The sequence below is a fragment of the Mytilus edulis genome, chromosome 5, assembly GCF_963676685.1.
Source record: "Mytilus edulis chromosome 5, xbMytEdul2.2, whole genome shotgun sequence".
NCBI classification, from domain to species: domain Eukaryota; kingdom Metazoa; phylum Mollusca; class Bivalvia; order Mytilida; family Mytilidae; genus Mytilus; species Mytilus edulis.
Window position 1 is genome coordinate 64,512,373 of NC_092348.1, and position 19,024 is coordinate 64,531,396.

At 31.7% G+C, this 19,024-nt stretch overlaps 2 protein-coding genes across 3 annotated transcripts; one reads left to right on the forward strand and one right to left on the reverse strand.

Annotated features, from left to right (window-relative positions):
* Positions 1 to 443: 443 nt before the first annotated feature.
* Positions 444 to 8,965, reverse strand: LOC139524215 (single-strand DNA endonuclease ASTE1-like). 2 transcript variants are annotated; one of them, XM_071318876.1, is made up of 2 exons: positions 8,804 to 8,965; positions 444 to 2,695 (listed from the first exon to the last, which is right to left on the reverse strand). In XM_071318876.1, the coding sequence occupies exon 2, from the start codon at positions 2,673 to 2,675 to the stop codon at positions 489 to 491; it is 2,187 nt and encodes a 728-aa protein (XP_071174977.1). In that variant the 5' UTR covers positions 2,676 to 2,695; positions 8,804 to 8,965; the 3' UTR covers positions 444 to 488. The 2 variants fall into 2 exon arrangements, with proteins under 2 accessions (XP_071174977.1, XP_071174978.1); XM_071318877.1 differs by having other exon boundaries at positions 8,850 to 8,934.
* On the forward strand, positions 8,948 to 17,228 carry LOC139524216 (GPI mannosyltransferase 1-like). The gene is made up of 7 exons (XM_071318878.1): positions 8,948 to 8,999; positions 10,557 to 10,648; positions 12,023 to 12,204; positions 13,108 to 13,637; positions 14,388 to 14,646; positions 15,263 to 15,364; positions 17,044 to 17,228. The coding sequence occupies exons 3-7, from the start codon at positions 12,040 to 12,042 to the stop codon at positions 17,209 to 17,211; spliced, it is 1,224 nt and encodes a 407-aa protein (XP_071174979.1). The 5' UTR covers positions 8,948 to 8,999; positions 10,557 to 10,648; positions 12,023 to 12,039; the 3' UTR covers positions 17,212 to 17,228.
* The last annotated feature ends 1,796 nt before the right edge of the window (positions 17,229 to 19,024 follow it).

The following is a 19,024-nucleotide window of genomic DNA, read 5'->3' on the forward strand; positions in this document are numbered from 1 at the left end:
GAGTGGAATGAGTTGTTTTCTCATTGTTGAAGACCATACAGTTGCCTTTAATTGCTTACATCCACTTCATTTAAATGTTGGTGGACCATCGTCTCATTGGTAAATTTTTTTTAACTTGAATGAAAACATTGTAGAATTATGAAAATAATTATAAAACTGTACACAGGAGTGAAATCCTTGCATAATCATGCAAAAACTTGCAAAACTGTGCACTTAAAATCTAAATCATTAAAATTCTATTATCAGGAAAAAGGAATTATGCAGTATTTTGCTTATTGTGTTCAGTACGAATAAACCTTGAAGAATTATGCATGCTTTATAAGTCTGATGTCATTATATCTTCATGGGCATGCCCAGTTCTGTATTATTTGTACCCATTTATATCTTCCCATAAGGTATGCCAAACTACAATGAAACTAACTTTTTTAAAGCAAAGACAATCATTTCTGTTTTTTCATTTTTAATTACACAAGTTTCTTTGTTAGATATTAACTATCAGAATCAGAATCGCCAATATCTAGAAAATTAAATCTATTAGACAGTTCACAAGCAGCTTTGATATTTGTTTTCACTTTCCTAACAGTACTCTTATCAGTGATCTCATCGATATTTATACTTTCATCGTCTTCACTATCAATGTTTTTGTCAACCGTCACCACTGACTTCTTTTTCTTTCTATTTCTGGACATTTTATTTGATGATGCGACAGTTTTTAGACATTGACCTTCATCAACACTGGACAAAATAAACAACATTAGATTTTGAAACAAAGAAAGAGCAGGGGACTGCTTTACTAACATTTCTGATATAAATAGATCTGGAATTGATCTTGTTTGCACATCCTTACAAAAATTGTACAGAAAACTGCCACAGAAAATTGAAGAAGGATTTACAGGTGGGAAAGGAAAACCCAATATTTGATTCAAATGTGTTGTCGACAAAAAACATGACTGGAATTGTGCAAATCCATGAATGATACTTATATCAATAGGATGCTTCACAGTAGGTTGTGGCGCATGAAAATACTTTTCTAAATTCTTTTTAAGTTTTTCTCTCTGGTCTAAAGTTGATTTGGTAAATGCTGTATTTATTGTGGAATCATTTTTATCCTCTTCTTCAGTAAATGTTCTTGCTGACAAAGCAACCCAACAGACAAGAAGCGTTTTTACAGAATGTAAATTTGTTTTAGGGTCTGCATTTCTTATCCAAAAAATGAACGCCATTATAAACAAAATTATGTCATCACTGATAATTTCCTCGTTACTTTGATTAAAGTTTAGATTAAAAACCTTGCACAATAGTTCTCGCTTTCTGCTACATTTTATATCCTCAATCTCACCTAGCCCTGGGAGGTCACCATATCCTTCCACCGAAGGAATGACTTCAATTAGATTTTTCTTTACGTTTTTCTGTCCATCTTGTCGATCGTACTCCTCAACGCAAAATTTCTTAGATATTTCTGTACATGCAAAATTTTTCAATTCGTCTCTCAATAATATGCTATATAAAATTTGTCGTAAGTCTGTAGAGCAACTGTATGATGAAGGCATTTTTATTTCCTCAACTTGACATTGTAAGATGTTTCTATGAAGAACCAAAGTATTCTGCATGAAAGGTGGCATCTTCCCTTGCCTGTGAAAATCAATAAACCAAGACGGAATGGTGTTTTTATTATAACTTGATGTCTGATAATTCTTCGATGGCTCTTTTTTATTTAAGAAGAAATCATACAAACTGAATGAACGGTATGTGGTAATGTTAGTATATGCATCCATTGATTTTTTAATTAATTCTTTCACACCATCTCGTCTCTCAGGTTTAACTGACAATATAAGCCTGTTTACTCCACTTTCAATGCTTTTCAAACTTTCCAGCCAGTTCATTATCTTCATCATTTTTGTATGGGTTCGTGTAACAGTAATGCCTAAAGGAGCATGTTTAGGAATTTTTAAAGCAGAATAAAATTCTTCAAATGTGTGAATATTTACATAATCATTACCAAGCACTGTTGCCATTAGAGGTAAAACTTCCTTATCAAGTTCAGGAAAACATGAAATAAAGTTTTTTGTGAAATACCTTTTGACAGGAAGATATTTAAATTCATTGCCTTCACTATCTTTCACTGTTGGCTGGACTTCAAAGTTGACACTATCAAATGGAATAAACCCATCGGTAAGATTAAGAACATAAAAGTCGCTGTCAAAGGAAATAACTGGACATTTGAAATCATTGGCTAATATTGCTATCTGGTTGTCTGCTTCAAAGTCACATGTTACATGGGGAATACCAAGATTATCTAATGCAGTCATAAACACTTCATAAGACAAGATAGGTAGAATTTTCCCCCGATCAGAGTTTATTATTGCTCCTGATAAGAGTATCCTTTTAGTAGCTCTCTCTAAAGTTGTTTTCAGTTTTCGATCGTCTGGCTCATACCCGCCATCTAGAATAATGTATGGTTCTATATCACATGATTTTAAAATGTCGAAAAATTCTTTAATTTTTCGTGAAAATTTATTGTAATCACCTCCATGTGTGTAACCTACATTGTAACTATAGAAGAGAAGATGATAGAGGTTGTTACCATCGATTATAACTTTAGAATGATGGAGCTGATAGTCTTGTAGAAGCTGCAAGTTGTCATCTATCAGTGTTGTCAGACCTGGAATGCCCATGGTAATTGGTACTATTTCATCTGAAATAAAAAATGTAAAGATATCAATGAATAAGAAATTGTGCCTTTAAGGATGTCAAAGTATTTGGAATCATTGTGAAATCCTATTATCATATATGAGATTAACAATTTATTATTGATTTATGATAAAAAAAAAAAAGTAAATCAACCAGATAACCAAATTATTAATGTAAAATTTCAAAATTGAAATTAATTTCAGATGTATGAAAAATAACAATAATTGTGAGAGTATTGCATGGTAATACATAGTCCTCAACCAGTTGAAAATTCATTGTTTTCATGGCATTGTAACAAAATTCTAACTTGATCTATAACTTGAAAACTATATAACAAATATATCAAGTCAAGTCAGTTTCTTCAAGCATGACAAAAAAAGTGTGGAAAACTGATTATTTTAGCGTATTTTCTTAGTCAAATGACCATAACTCTTCAAATATCATCACACCATAACAAAATTCAAACTTGATCTTTAACTTGTCTTAATAAATAGCTTCGCCATGAGCGCATGATACGCCCGACGTCTTGTGTGGAAGTTTTATGCAATAATCATAAATAGTTTCTGAGGAAGTTTTAAGCAATAACCATTTATTGTTTTTGAAACACGGTGGGACATGTGAAACCCCCCCCACCCTGTTTTTTTTTTTACAAATATCACTAAAATAAAATTTTGAATCAAACCAAAAAGTATACAGATCTTTAAATTAGTATAACAAAGAAGTGTGTACAGTTTCAAGCAATAATCATAAATTGTTTCCCTTTTTTTTCAAAATACTCAATAACTCAAAAATGAAATTTTGAGTCATCACCAAAAAGTATACAGATCTTTAGATTAATATAACAAAGAAGTGTGTAAAGTTTTAAGCAATAATCGTAAATCGTTTTTGAGATACGGCACCACATGTAAAAAAACCCTCCCCCTTTTTTACAAAATACTCAATAACTCAAAAATGAAATTTTGAATCATCACCAAAAAGTAAACAGATCTTTAGATTAATATAACAAAGAAGTGTGTAAAGTTTTAAGCAATAATCATAAATCGTTTTTGAGATACGGTGCGACATGTAATAAAAACCTCCCCCTTTTTTACAAAATACTCAAAAACTCAAAAATGAAATTTTGAATCATCACCAAAAAGTATACAGATATTAAGATTAATATAACTAAGAAGTGTGTAAAGTTTTAAGCAATAATCAAGAAACGTTTTCGAGATACGGTGCGACATATGAAAAAAAACACCCCCCTGTTTTAGTTACAAAGTGCCGTAACTCAAAAAGTTTAAATCTTATTTTCACCAAAAAGTATACAGATCATTTGACCATCATAAGAAACAACTATATTAAGTTTCATGAAATTTGGATAAGTCGTTCTCAAGTTACGGTGCGACATGTTTACGCCGGACAGACAGACAGACAGACAGACGGACGGATGGACGGACTGACGGACGGACACCGGACATTTGTATACCATAATACGTCTCGTCGAAATTTTGACGGGCGTATGAAAAAACGATCAAATACATGTTAAAACTACAGTAAAGTATAGCTTGCATCAATTATTTTGATTCTAATTAGGACAAATAAGGTAATTTCTATGTTCGATGTGTATAAGGGTAAAGCGAACCTCCCTTTTTTGTTTGTAAAGAAGCAAACAGCTGGTTCTATGATTTTTCAGAGAAAAGAGTTTTGGAATAGCCAGCATGAACTGTTGTCGTATCTAGGTCAAAAATGTCAATTTCGAAATACAACAAATTGCAGTCATAATAAATGAATTAGTAACAACATGTGCATCATTAAAGAGTTTGGAAGTGTTTTAAGTTAATAAAATATATTAAATGCATGCCAATTTGTAACCCGAATAATCCAGTCATTATATTACGATTACTCCATTAACTCTCCTCGAGAAAAGTAGTGGATAGGGGGCGCTGAATTATTCCAGTTAGCCAATTTGATAAAATTCATTATTCTACACTTAGTCAATATACGCATGTCCAAATAAAAAATAATGGATTTAGACACAGGCACTCGTCTCAGAAAAAAAATCATTTATACCTTTACATAACACATGGTACTTAACTTGCGATTTAGAAAAATGTCAGGCGATGACGAAATCCGATATATGCCGATTTCTCGGCTGTCAACCCCACTAAAACTTGTTACTTCGAAAATCTAAATTGATTTATCTTCACAATGGTGTATAACATGCCTACTTTTGTTGTCGGAATCATCCGTAGCAATCCTACCCAAGGATGTCAATCATAATTATTTCGTCTACTGACGATGGATTTGCAATAAACGAGTCACGTCTTTCATATATCTTGGTTTCAAATTGGTCAATTTTATGGGAAAGTCTAAATGATTCTAGGAGTTATTTGATCTTGTTTCATTTCATACATAAAGTCAAGAGAAAGTCTGAATGACAATGACGTCATGGGAAAATTTGTAACTTCTTAGACATACCACAAATAACATGTTAGATTTTTTTCACAGTATCTTATACAATTTTACTTACTGGATGATAAGTTCTATTCATACGAAAACTAACATGGTTTTTTTTAAACAATTTTTATAATTATAAAAACTGTGAGACGTTTATTGCCAATTTTGTGTAGGCTGACGAAATAATTATGATTGAAATACTTGGGTAGGATTGCTACGGATGATTCAGACAACAAAAGTAGGCATGTTATACACAATTGTGAAGATATCGTCGTGTCATATGTTTTCGTATCATCCATATTTCATCGGTTTCGATTTTACACACGTATATTGTGATTGATTTTTTCGGTTTCTATATTTGGAACAACACCAACACTACAACTTGACATCTTTAAAACATATTCAGAGTCGTTTTAAAAGTCGCTAGAATAAATTTAATAAAACTGACCAGATTACCCATTTTTATTTAATGCCAAAAATATGCCTCACTAGAATAGTTGTTGAGCAATATTCTGAGGGGTTACATGAAGTATAGCTATGTAGTCTGCCTGCCTTATATCGAATCTTCAAGACATGTGACTCTCATGTGTTTTTTTGTCATTTTTATTACAAACAAGCGTTAAAATTATCATGGTTCTTATGTAAAATGGCTGTTCAAAATCCATTTATTCTATATTTTATTGACAATTCTTTTTATTCATCCTTGATACACAAATTGAAAACAGTCTTTATTTTTTACATTTAAACCCTAAATTTTAAAAACTGCATTTTGTTTTCAAAAAAAATAATGTCCTTTGTGATCCTTTGAAGAAACCATGTGTCAATCGGAAATAAATAAAAATGTAACAATTTCAGCACATGAAACACCAACCTAAAACTATACTAGCCAAAAAAAGAAACGATACCCAACATTTTTTCATAATAATTTTTATTAACAAAATATTATTTATTGCGACTAGTTATATGTTCGAAAAAAGTCATACGTCTTTAGGTTACTGCACTTTTGTTTTTGTTTTACCGGAAAATAACATCATTTCAATTTAATGAGGGTGATTAAATATCCAGTCAACACAGGTAAACAAAAGGTGATTGAAGGTGACATTCAAAAAAGCAGATTTCATATGCCAACATGAGCGTGATAGAGCTGTGGGAATGGTACAAGCAGGTATGCGTCATATTGACGTCGCAAACAACTTTGGTGTTTCTAAATTGACAATAACAAGATTAATGAGTCGTTTAAGACAGACTGGGTCCTCAAATGACAGACGACGTAGTGGACGTCCAAGAGAAACGACGTTACGCCAAGACCGTCGAATACGATTCACACATCTCAGGGATCGGTTTTTACCAGCTACAATTACCGCTAGACAAACACCTGGAAGGCATAATCCAAGGATATCCACCCAAACTGTACGTAATAGGCTAAGAGAGTCTGGTTTGCGTTCACGACGTCCAGTAGTAGGAGCCATTCTAAAACAGCGTCGTCGAACTGCACGCCTATGTTGGGCAAATGCATGTTTGTATTGGAACTGTGTTAGGTGGCAAAACGTCATTTTTAGTGATGAGTCAAGATTTCGTTTACGTAGAAGTGATGGCAGAATGAGAGTGTACCGACGTCAAAATGAATGTTATGCAGACGAGTGTGTGCATGAATGTGATAGTTTTGGTGGTGGTGGTGTGATGGTTTGGGCAAGAATTGCGCATTGTGGACGCACTGACTTGACGTTCATTAACGGAAGCCTTACTGGAGTTTGTTATCGTGATGAAATTCTCTCTCCGATTGTACAACCATTCATTGCTTGGCATGGAAATCGGCATACTTTCCAACAGGACAATGCTAGGTGCCACGTGACACGTGTATGCACACAATATCTTGGACAAAATAACATTAACATTCTTCCATGCCAGCTTTATCGCCAGATCTATCACCCATTGAACATTTATTGGATGAACTTGACAAACGTGTTCGCAGACGTCATCAACCACCAGAGTCAGTCAACCAACTACGAGCCGCCTTAGTGGAAGAGTGGAATAACATTCCACAAGCATTTATTCAGCGATTAATTAGATCAATGCGTTGGCGATTGACTGTTGTTATCAACGCAAGAGGTGGCCATACGCGATATTAACTCTTCAACTTTTGGTTTTGACAACAACATCTTCAAACAGTCCGTGCAATTAGGAAATTAATTGTGATTTGTTATCTTTGTTAAGTTTGTATGCTTTTATGTTATTGTTTCATAAAATACAAAACTAAAATAATATTGTTGAAAAATAAAGTAGATATTTTTGATAAAATCTGGGTATCGTTTCTTTTTGTGGCTAGTATATTTAGGCCATAAAAAAGAATAGGTTTGTTTGCCCAAACCCTACCTACCCAGAAAAAAGCTGCCTACTCAAATTCTTTTATTGTCCTGATTTGAAGAAGTTTTTTTTCAATCAGATAGGCATGGAGAACAATAAACATCCGATACGTAAATTTCTTTAAAAAAAAAAAAAAAAAAAAAAAAAAAAAAATACCTACCCACTGTCTCAACCTTGGGTAGGGTTTGGGCAAACTAAAATATTTTTAATTGTGGCCTTACTATTTATTTCTAGTACTGAAAAGTATTGAATAACCTTTATTATGATTCAAGCAATCACCAGAACCACGACTTTAGCAAATACTAATTTCCGATTATATAGTAATTTCCTGTCTGTGAACTGATCCAATTTTTAATTCATAAGAAAACATTTGACACTGTTTTTTTGACATATGAAAATTGCAAAGTAATCAGAAACGGTTAAAAATCATAGAAAGCCTGGACAAAAACTAGATACTTAAAATCATTCGATAGGAAATGCTTTTCCAATTTGAGAAAACATCTGAATAAAAACTCAACAGTGAAAACCGTAAGCAATGAACATTGTTATTAGTACGAAAATACATCACATGATAATAAATCAATTTAGATTTACGAAATAACAAGTTTTAGTGGGATTGACAGCCGAGAAATCAGCATATAACGTAAGTTCGTCACCGCCTGACATTTTTCTAAATCGTGAGTTAAGTACCTTGTTGTATATAAAGGTATATATGTAGGAATTTTTTTTCTGAGACGAGTTCCTGAGGATTTAGTCTTTAATTTAAGAGCATGGGTTTATTCATCAGTTCATAAAGCGAAAGAAGCATGTCATATTAGAATATTATTTTATTTTTTTCTATTTTTGAGTAACATGTATATTGTGTAAACTGTATATAAAATAATTTGCCACGGATTCTGAACAAAATAATATTACTGAGGGGGAGGACAGGGGTAAGGGAGACAGGGAGAAAGGGGGTAGGAGAAAGGAGAAAGGGGTGGGAAGAAAGGAGAAAGGGGTAGGAGAAAGGAGAGAAAGGCTGGGAGAAAGAAGAAAAAGTTGGAGAAAGGAGAAAAAAATAAAATATCTCTCCTTTTAAAAAATGATCTATTTCAAGAAAAAATATCTCAAAAGGAGATGTTTTATTCTAATGGGAGAAAGGAGAACGGGGGTAGGAGAAAGGAGAGGAGGGGTGGGAGAAGGGAGAAGGGTATCCCCCTGTCCTCCCCCTCATTACTCAATTTATTGGATGTCCTCCCCCTTTTTGTCTGTAAAACACTTCTATAACGTGTCAACAATTCCTTATTTCATATATTGACTAGTAGTTTACCGTGTGACCCCAAGTGCAGTAGAATATAGAATTAAATTGTTGTTACATGTAGCTAATATTGTATAAATCTTGGTTGAAATCTAAACAGGTGCTTGTCCACATTCGGCATGGGTGCATTATCTCCCTTGAACTTCGGATGTTGTCTCCCTTATTTTATCGTCTGAAAATAATCTTGAACTCAAAAGTTTAGGAAAAGGTATAACACATTTATAAACACATTACATAGTGTCTCCATTACAACTGGTGTAGTTATTTGAACATTAACAATGAACACGACCGTGAAAATACACAAAATCAGTCCACACGGACACAAAAAAAAAAATAAAAAAATTAAATAGCCAAATGATGAAAAGAAAATATGAAATGACAAATGTACCCACACAAGAGACAGATTATATTCGGTCTTATCTAGACTAAACATGAAAATCTTTAGTCTAAATAACGTAGGAAGGCGTCCCAGAAAAATAATAAAATGGCCTTGCCAAACTTCATAATTATTGGATTAGAAAAACTTTTAAAAGGTAAAATATTAGCACTTCAGAAGCTTTGAAAAGATTTCAAGACCCCTTTAACATAAAATTGTCCATATTTTGAGTTAGAACTGATGAAATTTTCTATAATTTTGATATAATTTGTCCCAAAAGCATGAAAAGTAGTACAACACTGTAAAAAAATTATTGAGAAAGCGCAGGTGTGATTTTTTAAAATTTCATTGTTTAAAAGAAATATGCTACGAAATAACTGTGTACTCTGACCTGTATATGGCCAGTTAGTTATGGAAGATTTTGACATGAGAATGTTCCAATTTAACCAAGGGATCAAAACTTTGGATCGTCCAGAGCACCTGCATGAGTTCACTCCAGCTTTTGTCGGGGCTCTTGTTGCTCAATCTTTAGTTAACTGTGTACATAGTGCTTCGTATTATACATTTTTTGTCTTGATTTTTATTTTGTCTATTGTCAGGATGTTGTCTGAAATCCTTTGACATCATTTTTGATTGCTCCTTTTGTATTTATATGTTTTTTTATGAAGTATGACAGTGGGGTAATATAGATTCCTACACTGCAACAAGTGTATTACGATATTTCTCCACTCGAGACAGTTAAATTTTATTATTTAAAGCGCGAGGCTTGCCGAGCTCTTTAAATAACTAAAATTTAACTGTCGAGAGTGGAGAAATGTCGTAATACATGAGTTATAGTGTCGGAATCTGTTTCTCTAATGATTTTTATCCTTCTTTTTCAAAGATTTTCAGAAACTTGTGTTCTTTATATGCGACGTCATCAGGCATTGCCGCCTTTTTTCATGGCGTCACAATAGGAAAATTCAGAAGAAAACAAAACATTTAGACGTCATAATCAAATTTCGACTAATCATTTGCCGAGAACAGATTTTTCACTAGTGAGGAGAAATATTTTTCTCACACCGGTCAGGAAATGTGAAAATAGCACAAAAATTAGAGAATTAAGTTTTACCCTTTTCCTTATGTACATTTGTCCATACGTTTGTATGTCTGAAATTGGTTTCCTTTCTCTAATGGAAGTTTACCTCAGCCAAATATTATGAATCATATACACAATGCTTATTGCCTCAAAACACAGATCAAGATTGAAATTAATTCGGTGTCATCACATTTGCCCTTCTTGAGTTATGTCCCTTCTAAATGCAAAATTGCTGAATTTTTCATGTCCATTCTCTATAGATCTTCAGTTTGCTTTACCCATATGTTAGAATTTTTTTTTTTCATTTTCAGCTGTTGAATTTTGTGACATTTGTAGAAAAAAGTCAACAAAAACATGGATGACCTTTCAGCACATGTTGTAACTGCTGTTTAAAATTAAGGAGGTTTGTATCTCCTTTAAGTTATTATATTGCATGTACCCGGTATATCAATTTTATGAGGGGCCTTGGTGGCCGAGTGGTCTAAGTAGTTACTACTGTAATCACAAGCCAGTCAACCCTGAGGTTGTGAGTTCGAACCCCGCTCGTACGGGTGCACTTGACTCCAATCTTAATTGACTAGGATTGTCAATTTTCCTATCAATGGTCGTGGTTTTCTCTGGGCACTCCAGCTTCCTCCACCAATAAAAACTGGCCACCACGAAATAGCCCAAATGCCTTGCTTAATAAAACACCACAAAATCAAAATCAATTTTATGAAGAACCTAATATGTAAAAAAGAAGATGTGGTATGATTGCCAATGAGACAACTATCCACAAAAGACCAAAATGACACAGACATTAACAACTATAGGTCACCGTACGGCCTTCAACAATGAGCAAAGCCTAAGCCTATGGAATCAAATGGTAAATTGGATATGTGTATCAAACTATATTTGGAAATGATTATTGATTCCTCTGATTGGTTACTTTAACAATGTGTTAATTTGAACATAAAATACAAATAAGTTTTAGGAATATATTCATGTACAACATTTCAAAACATGAATTTTGTATTGAACTCTTTTGGAATTAGATTTCTGTTATATCTTTTTTCTTTTATTTTCTTATTCATAAAATTAAATATTTATTTAAATCTTCAGTGTTTGATGAATTTTACATCATTATAACTCAAACTAACCTCTTCATGGTGAAACAATACTTCAAACATTCAAAGATATATTTAAAAAAAAAAATATTGTGTGTTAAATATGTCCCAGCTGTTCTTTTAACCATGGATTTGCACAACATAAGACTTAATTTATATTTTTTTTAATCAATTTTTTTGTAAACAAAGAAAATTGTGACCCTCTTCAGAAAGAGAATTGAAAAGTTTAAGATTGAAAGCATTGAAAAAATATTTACTGTAAATAAATATACATACTTATTTATTTGTAAGAAAGCAAAACTCCATCTAAAATTATAAATTTGACCTATTTGCACTTGGCTTTAATACACCTGCCACAACGATTTTCACCAAAATCTTTCTATCAGGATGTTATTTCAAATCCTTTCTCGCTTGTCTATACCAAGGGGGAAAAAATGAAAGAAATAAACAGAAAATAGGGGAGAAAATCTATTTTTTGGGGACAATGAAAAATTTAAATTTAAAAGGTGATACCATAATTATGGTTAAGAGCCTAAACATACTGTGAAAAAAACAAAAGCAAACAAAAAATATAAATGATATATTGTGTATAAGGCACTGACAGCAACCCAACACATAGTAATTCATAAACCTGTGTTTTGAATATATATATAAATGTTGATTTATTTCAGATTGTAAAATCCATGAAATGTCTTTTTTTGAAACAATTGGTATAAAAACTGTACTTGTGATTGGAACAGTACTACGAGTATGTTTGATTCTCTACGGGGACTGGCAGGACAGGACACAGATAGTTAAATACACAGATGTAGATTATTATGTCTTTACAGATGCTGCTGAGTTTATGACTAAGGTACAATTAAATCTGCTTTTTAAAAGATTTCAAACGTTAAAACACTTTGAACATATTTTAGAAATTTAAATAAAGAAAATAACAGTTTTCTTATCTGTTGCCAATACTATTTGAGTATGGATTGGTACCTACTTCAGATGAGAGCATGTTTTGTATAGAAATAAGGAGATTTGGTATAATTACCAATGAGGCAACTCTGCACTATAGACCACATAAGGTAGAAGTAAGCAACTATAGGTCACCATATAGCCTTACAGCCCAAAATAATCATTTTGGTGGTAGAGTTATCTCCCATAGTCATTCAAATATTTTTACTTTTAAAAGTTTATAAAAGTAAGTCTTTATTTTCTTCAATTTCCATTGACTTTAATGCTCTTATAGAATTTTATTGTACATGTATATCTTTTATTAGTTGTCATCTTATTATTCAATATCTTGAAAATATTGTCAATTTACAAGCATCCAGTTAGCAACTTTTGTATCCTGGCACATATACTTAACATTTGTACATAGTAGAATTCTTAATTCAGTTCATTGGAAAAAAAGTTATTTTCTTATTAAAAATTAGTACTTACCCCTAAAAATGTTTAGGCTATTTGACTTCTAAAAACTTGAGAGTTGCAGGGGATTTATTAAAATTAATTGTATAATCATTACCTTGACTGACACAAAAATGAGAAAATGACTGTATCCACTATTAAACTATATTGAACACATTGTAATAGGCAAGAAAATTTTTAGTTCAATACCCATATATTGTCATTAGCTTTTGATATGCACTTCTTAAGTAAACATGCTATGACCATATTATGTTATGCAAAGGGAAGAACTTTATTTTTTAAGAAATTGTTCGAATTATTTCATATTGGCATTCATTAAATTATAATGTTTTTCTTTTACCAGTGGCAGTCACCTTACTTACGACCTACATACAGATATACACCGCTTTTAGCATGGTTTCTTCAGCCAAACATCACCTTAACACCTTTATTTGGAAAGATTATATTTATTTTCTGTGATATAATAACAGGATATTTGATATACTTGCTATGCATATCACAAAAGGTGCAGGAAAAAGTTGCAGTTATCTGCTCTTGTTTATGGCTTTTGAATCCTGTCCCTGCTACAGTGTCCAGCAGGGGAAATGCAGAATCTATCATGGCTGTTCTTGTCTTGTTGTCACTGAAACTAGTACAGGAAAACAAAGTTGTCCTGGCAGCAGTTATATATGCTACATCTGTTCATGTTAAGATTTATCCAGCTGTGTATGCTTTACAAATTTATTTGTACTTGAAACCAGAGTCCTTCAAAGTTGGTAGTGGAAATTCAGTATCAAAGTTAACAGATGATTTATGGCCAAATAAAAGAAAGTGCATATTTGTCTGTGTTGCAGGAGGGACATTTTTAGCATTAACTGGAACATTTTATTACTGGTAAGTTCAATACATTTTGATCAAAGCATGATGAATTGGAATGGGTATTGTTTCATAAAGACAATCTCAAGTTTCACTGGTACAATTTATAAACTAACTGTAATTGATTTGAAAGAAGCTTGCTTTCTTTTGTTTGCTTTAACAACTGAATGTACATTTCTTTGATAAAATAGTAAAAATACAAAAAGATAAAAGTATAACTTCTTTACCATGTTTTGACATTGAAATGAGATACACATGTATAGATTATATGTCAATGATACAGCAGCCCAACAACTGTTGTGAGTAAATCCTTATCTAAAGTTTCATGATGGATCTAGATATTTTCTCTCTAAAAAATACCCATACATTAACATATATTTTGTAAGACCTATTTGAGGTTTTCCAACATCAGTTACACAGCTTCTTCAGATTTTCATAATACACGTATATGATAAAAGTATTCAACATTGGAAATCTAACCACATCTCCTCATTTTTATATTACAATGGAAAACATGTCAATTTTATATGACAGTATCTATATTAAATATATATTGCTTAGAATACATGGAATATACTCATACAGTTTTCATCAAAATTCTAAATTGATTCTATGAATCTAGTCAGAGCACTATTTCTGAAAGGGTTAGAGTATATATGGCCTGTTAATTAAAACATTAGGGACAAAAAATTCAAACAATTTCACATGATTTTCTATAGCGTAGTAACATGTAGTAAAAGCTTTATATGGTACTTTTATGTTTTTTAGGTATGGTTGGGATTTTCTACATGAGACTTACCTTTACCATTTAACAAGAAGGGACATAAGACATAATTTTTCAGTATATTTCTACATGTTATACTTAACAATGGTAACAGAGCATACACTTGTAATAGGCCTTTTGTCGTTTATACCACAGTTGATTTTAATGGTGACATTTTCTATCAAGTACAGACAGGAGACAGCACTATGTTGGTTCCTCAACACATTCGTCTTTGTGACTTTTAACAAAGTCTGCACATCACAGGTAATATTTTATTTCCCAATTAGAATCTGTGTTTAAATCTAAATATGTACATTAAGTCTTTCAGCTGGAGGGAATTTCAGATTTGTTATATGCTTTTGCTAGAGAAGGGTTTAACTCATTTTAGAACATGTCATAAATATTTGTACCCTTGTTTAAACGATAAAAAATGCTCTGTCTTTGTAAGGAGAGACATGGAAAATGACATATAACTAACTGGTTACTTTGTACAAAATGTGTTTGTTTTTCATAAGAATATTATTTGTGAAACCAGTTAATTGAAACAGACATGCAGGCTCAATGTCAGCCTCAACAATAAAGTTATGAACATCAGTAGCCTATCAATAGTAGAACAAATATTTCTAAAATAAAAAAGTACAAATTTAAAAAGAAAAGATATTGTAGATCAGATAGGTGTGAAGTCAGAACTTTGTTGAATCTATATATAAATATATAAACTATAAATAAGTTGTTGGTAATGAAGAGCTTGTCATAATTTTGTTTGTTGTCAATTCTGATGATGCTCTACTTTTAGATTATATTTTAGATACTTTATTTATTCCTTCATTTATTTGAAAAAAATATATGTATTTCTTGTATTTCTTGTATTTTATTTCAGTATTTCTTATGGTACTTGAGTATTTTGCCAGTTGTAATTCCAAAGCTATATATATCATACTCAAAGGCTACCACTGCAGCTATCTGTTGGATTTCTAGTCAAGTAAGGATTAATAAAAACATTGAAATAAATGGACTCATGGGCTGATTCAGCAATATTAACAATCTTTTGCACTTGACTTATTTACTGAATACTTGTGTGTGAAGAAGTATAACGTAATATAAGTCTGTGTGAATAGGTGAAACTTTGATGTTTCTGAAAATAATAAATAAATCATCAATGTAAAATAATCATCACAAATTTCAATAAAGAGAGATAAGCACAAAAAGGTTATCCTGTAAATTTCATTAAAAAAAGAACCCAAAGGTTTCATATGGTATAATGGTTATGCCATCTTTGATCTACAGAAAAGATAAGATAGTTTTATTCAAATCAAAGGACCCATGAAGAGCAAAGTAATTTATTGCAATAAATTTTAAAATTGACAAAATTAACACACTAGAGGAAACTTTAACTTATTGTTTAGTAAAATAAAAGGATATATTTTCTTTTTAATACAGATTTCAATTTTTTTTGTTTTGGGAAAATTAATGAAGGATTTTGATTTAACCTAGAATTTCTTCTCACTTGAGCCTTGCTTGTGACTAATGATTGTGGCATGTATACTGGGTACCGGTATATGAATCATTTCAATATCAACCTAGAACAATATATTCATAAAGCTAGATATATAGATAATAGAAATTTATTTTTAAAAATTCGTAAGGGTTCCACAGAACCCAGTGTCTCGCCTACTTTTGCTGTTAATCGCAGACTCAACATAAATGAGGAAAAACATCAATAAAAATTTCCCTCTCGATACTGTCTTTTGATTGAAAGAAGCTTCCAAGATTGGTAAAAAATCCAGGATAGTTTATGAATCTAATAAATGATTTGTAAACTTTAACTGCAGACTGTATGTAATGTTAACTGGAAGAAAAACTAAGTCCATTTATAAGTAAAATACGGAAAAAGGATTTTTTTTTTTACAAAATTTACTTCTGAATAAAATCTTATGATCAGAAACAAGCTTTTGTCTAAGTTTGGTAGAAATCCAGGATAGTTTAAGAACATTACATGTATAACAATTTTAAAAACTTAAACCACAGAGTGAATGTTTTGTTTCTGGCAAAAAAACTAAGTCCATTTATAAGTAAAATACGGAAAAGTGGAAATTTATTTTTACAAAATTTTCTTCTTGATACTATCTTATGATCATAAACAAGCTTCTGTCCATGTTTGGTAGAAATCAAGGATAGTTTATGAAAGTTATTAAAATTTTTAAAACTTTAACCACAGAGTGAATGTAATGTTTCCTCGCAGAAAAATTAAGTCCATTTATAAGTAAAATACAGAAAAAATTGAATTTTATTTTTACAAAATTTACTTCTGGATTCTTTCTTATGATCATAAACAAGCTTCTGTCTAAGTTTGGTAGAAATTCAGTATAGTTTAAGAAAGTTATTAAAATTTCAAAAACTTTAACCACAGAGTAAATATTTGTGGACGCGGCTGACGACGACGGAATGTAGGATCGCTTAGTCTCGCTTTTTCGACTAAAGTCGAAGGCTCGACAAAAATTAACTAGAAACTGAAAATTACTTTTTTCTTCATTTACATACTTAAGCTGTTAATCAGAAACATTTTTATATATCAAAATGATGTAAGCATGTAGCCTTTTTTCATTAAAATGTAAAAAAAAAAATCAAAATTATAATGTTAAATTTCAATTTTATTTTCAGGGTTTATGGTTACTATTTGCATACTATCTAGAGTTTGAAGGTCAACCAACATTCCTGTATATCTGGATAGCTGGTGTATTATTCTTCCTGGTCAACATATGGATTATGGCTATCATAATAGAAAGTTACAAACCTAATCATATATCACATGTCAAAAAAATAAAATAAAATACATTCTTTTGTAATGGTTTATGTATGTGCTTTCAAATATCATTCCAAAGATCCAGATTTAGTTTCCTGTTTTTTAGCCTGACTTAACCAACATGAGCTAATTTTCGTGTATTTCGTGGGTATTTTGTTTGGCTTTATAAATATTTTGATTTGAGCATTACTGATGAGTGTTATGTATACGAAACGTGCGTCTGGCGTACTAAATTATAATCCTGGTACCTTTGATAACTAATTATACTCAACAAATGACAAATTTTCTATAGGTTTGTATGCAGACTTTGGCAAAACAACGAAATTAAATGCCCACGAACATGTGATTTTTCCTTCATCTACAAAAATTGGTACCCACGAAAATAAATGAATCTACAGTATTATTTGTCATGTCAATTGATCAGTGCCGTAGTGCATTTCAATATGAAGTGATACAAAAAAAATTTTTTTATTTTTTTTATTTTGATTTGTATTCGGAACACTTATTTTTTACCATCACCTCTATGGTAAATGCTGCAATCCCTACTGCACATTGGACACACTGTATGTAGTGTGCCGGCAGATAATTTGAAACTTGAAACTCGCATTTTGATAATGTAAAATACATAATTGAAAAAAAAAATGACAGTTCTAAAGTTTGGTCGTCGTTTCAAAAGTGAGGCATTTGCCTCAGTTGCCTCCATTACGCTACAGGCCTGTTGATCTTTTAAATATAAAAATAAGGAGATGTGGTATAATTGCACATGGCACATTTTAAAAGTTTTCCATCTGTGAATCTCTTAGAGGATGTCCAGACCGGTCTGTCGTGTTATTTCAGCTTTCTTCAACAAAGACCCAAGAATGTTGTCAGTCAAACGCTGGAAATACTTTTGAAAGAAGCAAAATCTACAAAGCATTGGTTTAATGTCAATTGGAAATCTCTCTATTGTTTTATTGTTGTTTAATCATGTGATAAACCAATTGCATATAATTGTTCTAAAATGCTATTTCACTGTTTTAGCTTCTGAATTTGCCCTATGGTTTATGACATCTAGGTGTTCACAGTCGAACGGGATTTTAGGTTTCCACTCCCTGTCTGTCCATCCGTCCGTCAAGAAAATCAGCTTTACATACTTTTTTTCTTCATCCTTGAAGAAATTGAAATCCTTATAAAAATTCACTGAAATAATCAGTTTCTGCACTTTTTTTTGGTCATTCTTAATGATATCGATTTGATAATTGCTTTATAGTTTTATCAAGACAAGTTTCAATGCGATGATATTATAACTGGTAGCGGACTATGTAATGCCATGCAATACTCACTGTCACAGAATGTTTGTTTGGTTATATTTTCAATTTATACATGTATGCTTTAAGCTTTTTAAATGCTTCCTAGACATTTTCTTGTATCCAGAGAAATGATGTTCTAGCGTATGCACATGTTTCCACAAGGTCACAGTTTTCAGAATGAAGTTCTATGAACAAAAATGTCTAAAATCGCCTATTTCAGAACTTGGCTACCAATGTGACTAAAACATACTAATATTTCAAAAGTAAGTAAAGTCAGTTTAAAGGATGTTACAACTGAGACTTTACTGAGTTGGAAACAGTTTGGTTTTGAATTTTATCAAGTACCTTGTCATATTGTCATCTACTTATTAGTTTTCAGGTTGGCTACACTAAATCATTAATTAATAGTGCCATCAAAATATTACCTGTATGAATTTTTTTCTCCCTACTTTTTTTCTCATTTTACAGTCCTGCAATGCTTACACAACTGCATACCAAATATTATGGAACTACTGCAAGGGGTTCACCTTATTAATCAGACATAATCACA

What these genes read in the sequence shown, in the direction of transcription:
- LOC139524216 (XM_071318878.1), top strand. Translation starts at nt 12,040, where the DNA reads ATGTCTTTTTTTGAAACAATTGGTATAAAAACTGTACTTGTGATTGGA. An exon ending in CTGCTGAGTTTATGACTAAG is followed by an intron (nt 12,205 to 13,107) that starts GTACAATTAAAT and finishes TTCTTTTACCAG; the next exon opens with TGGCAGTCACCTTACTTACG. An exon ending in TCTGTTGGATTTCTAGTCAA is followed by an intron (nt 15,365 to 17,043) that starts GTAAGGATTAAT and finishes TTTTATTTTCAG; the next exon opens with GGTTTATGGTTACTATTTGC.
- LOC139524215 (XM_071318876.1), bottom strand. Translation starts at nt 2,675, where the DNA reads ATGGGCATTCCAGGTCTGACAACACTGATAGATGACAACTTGCAGCTT.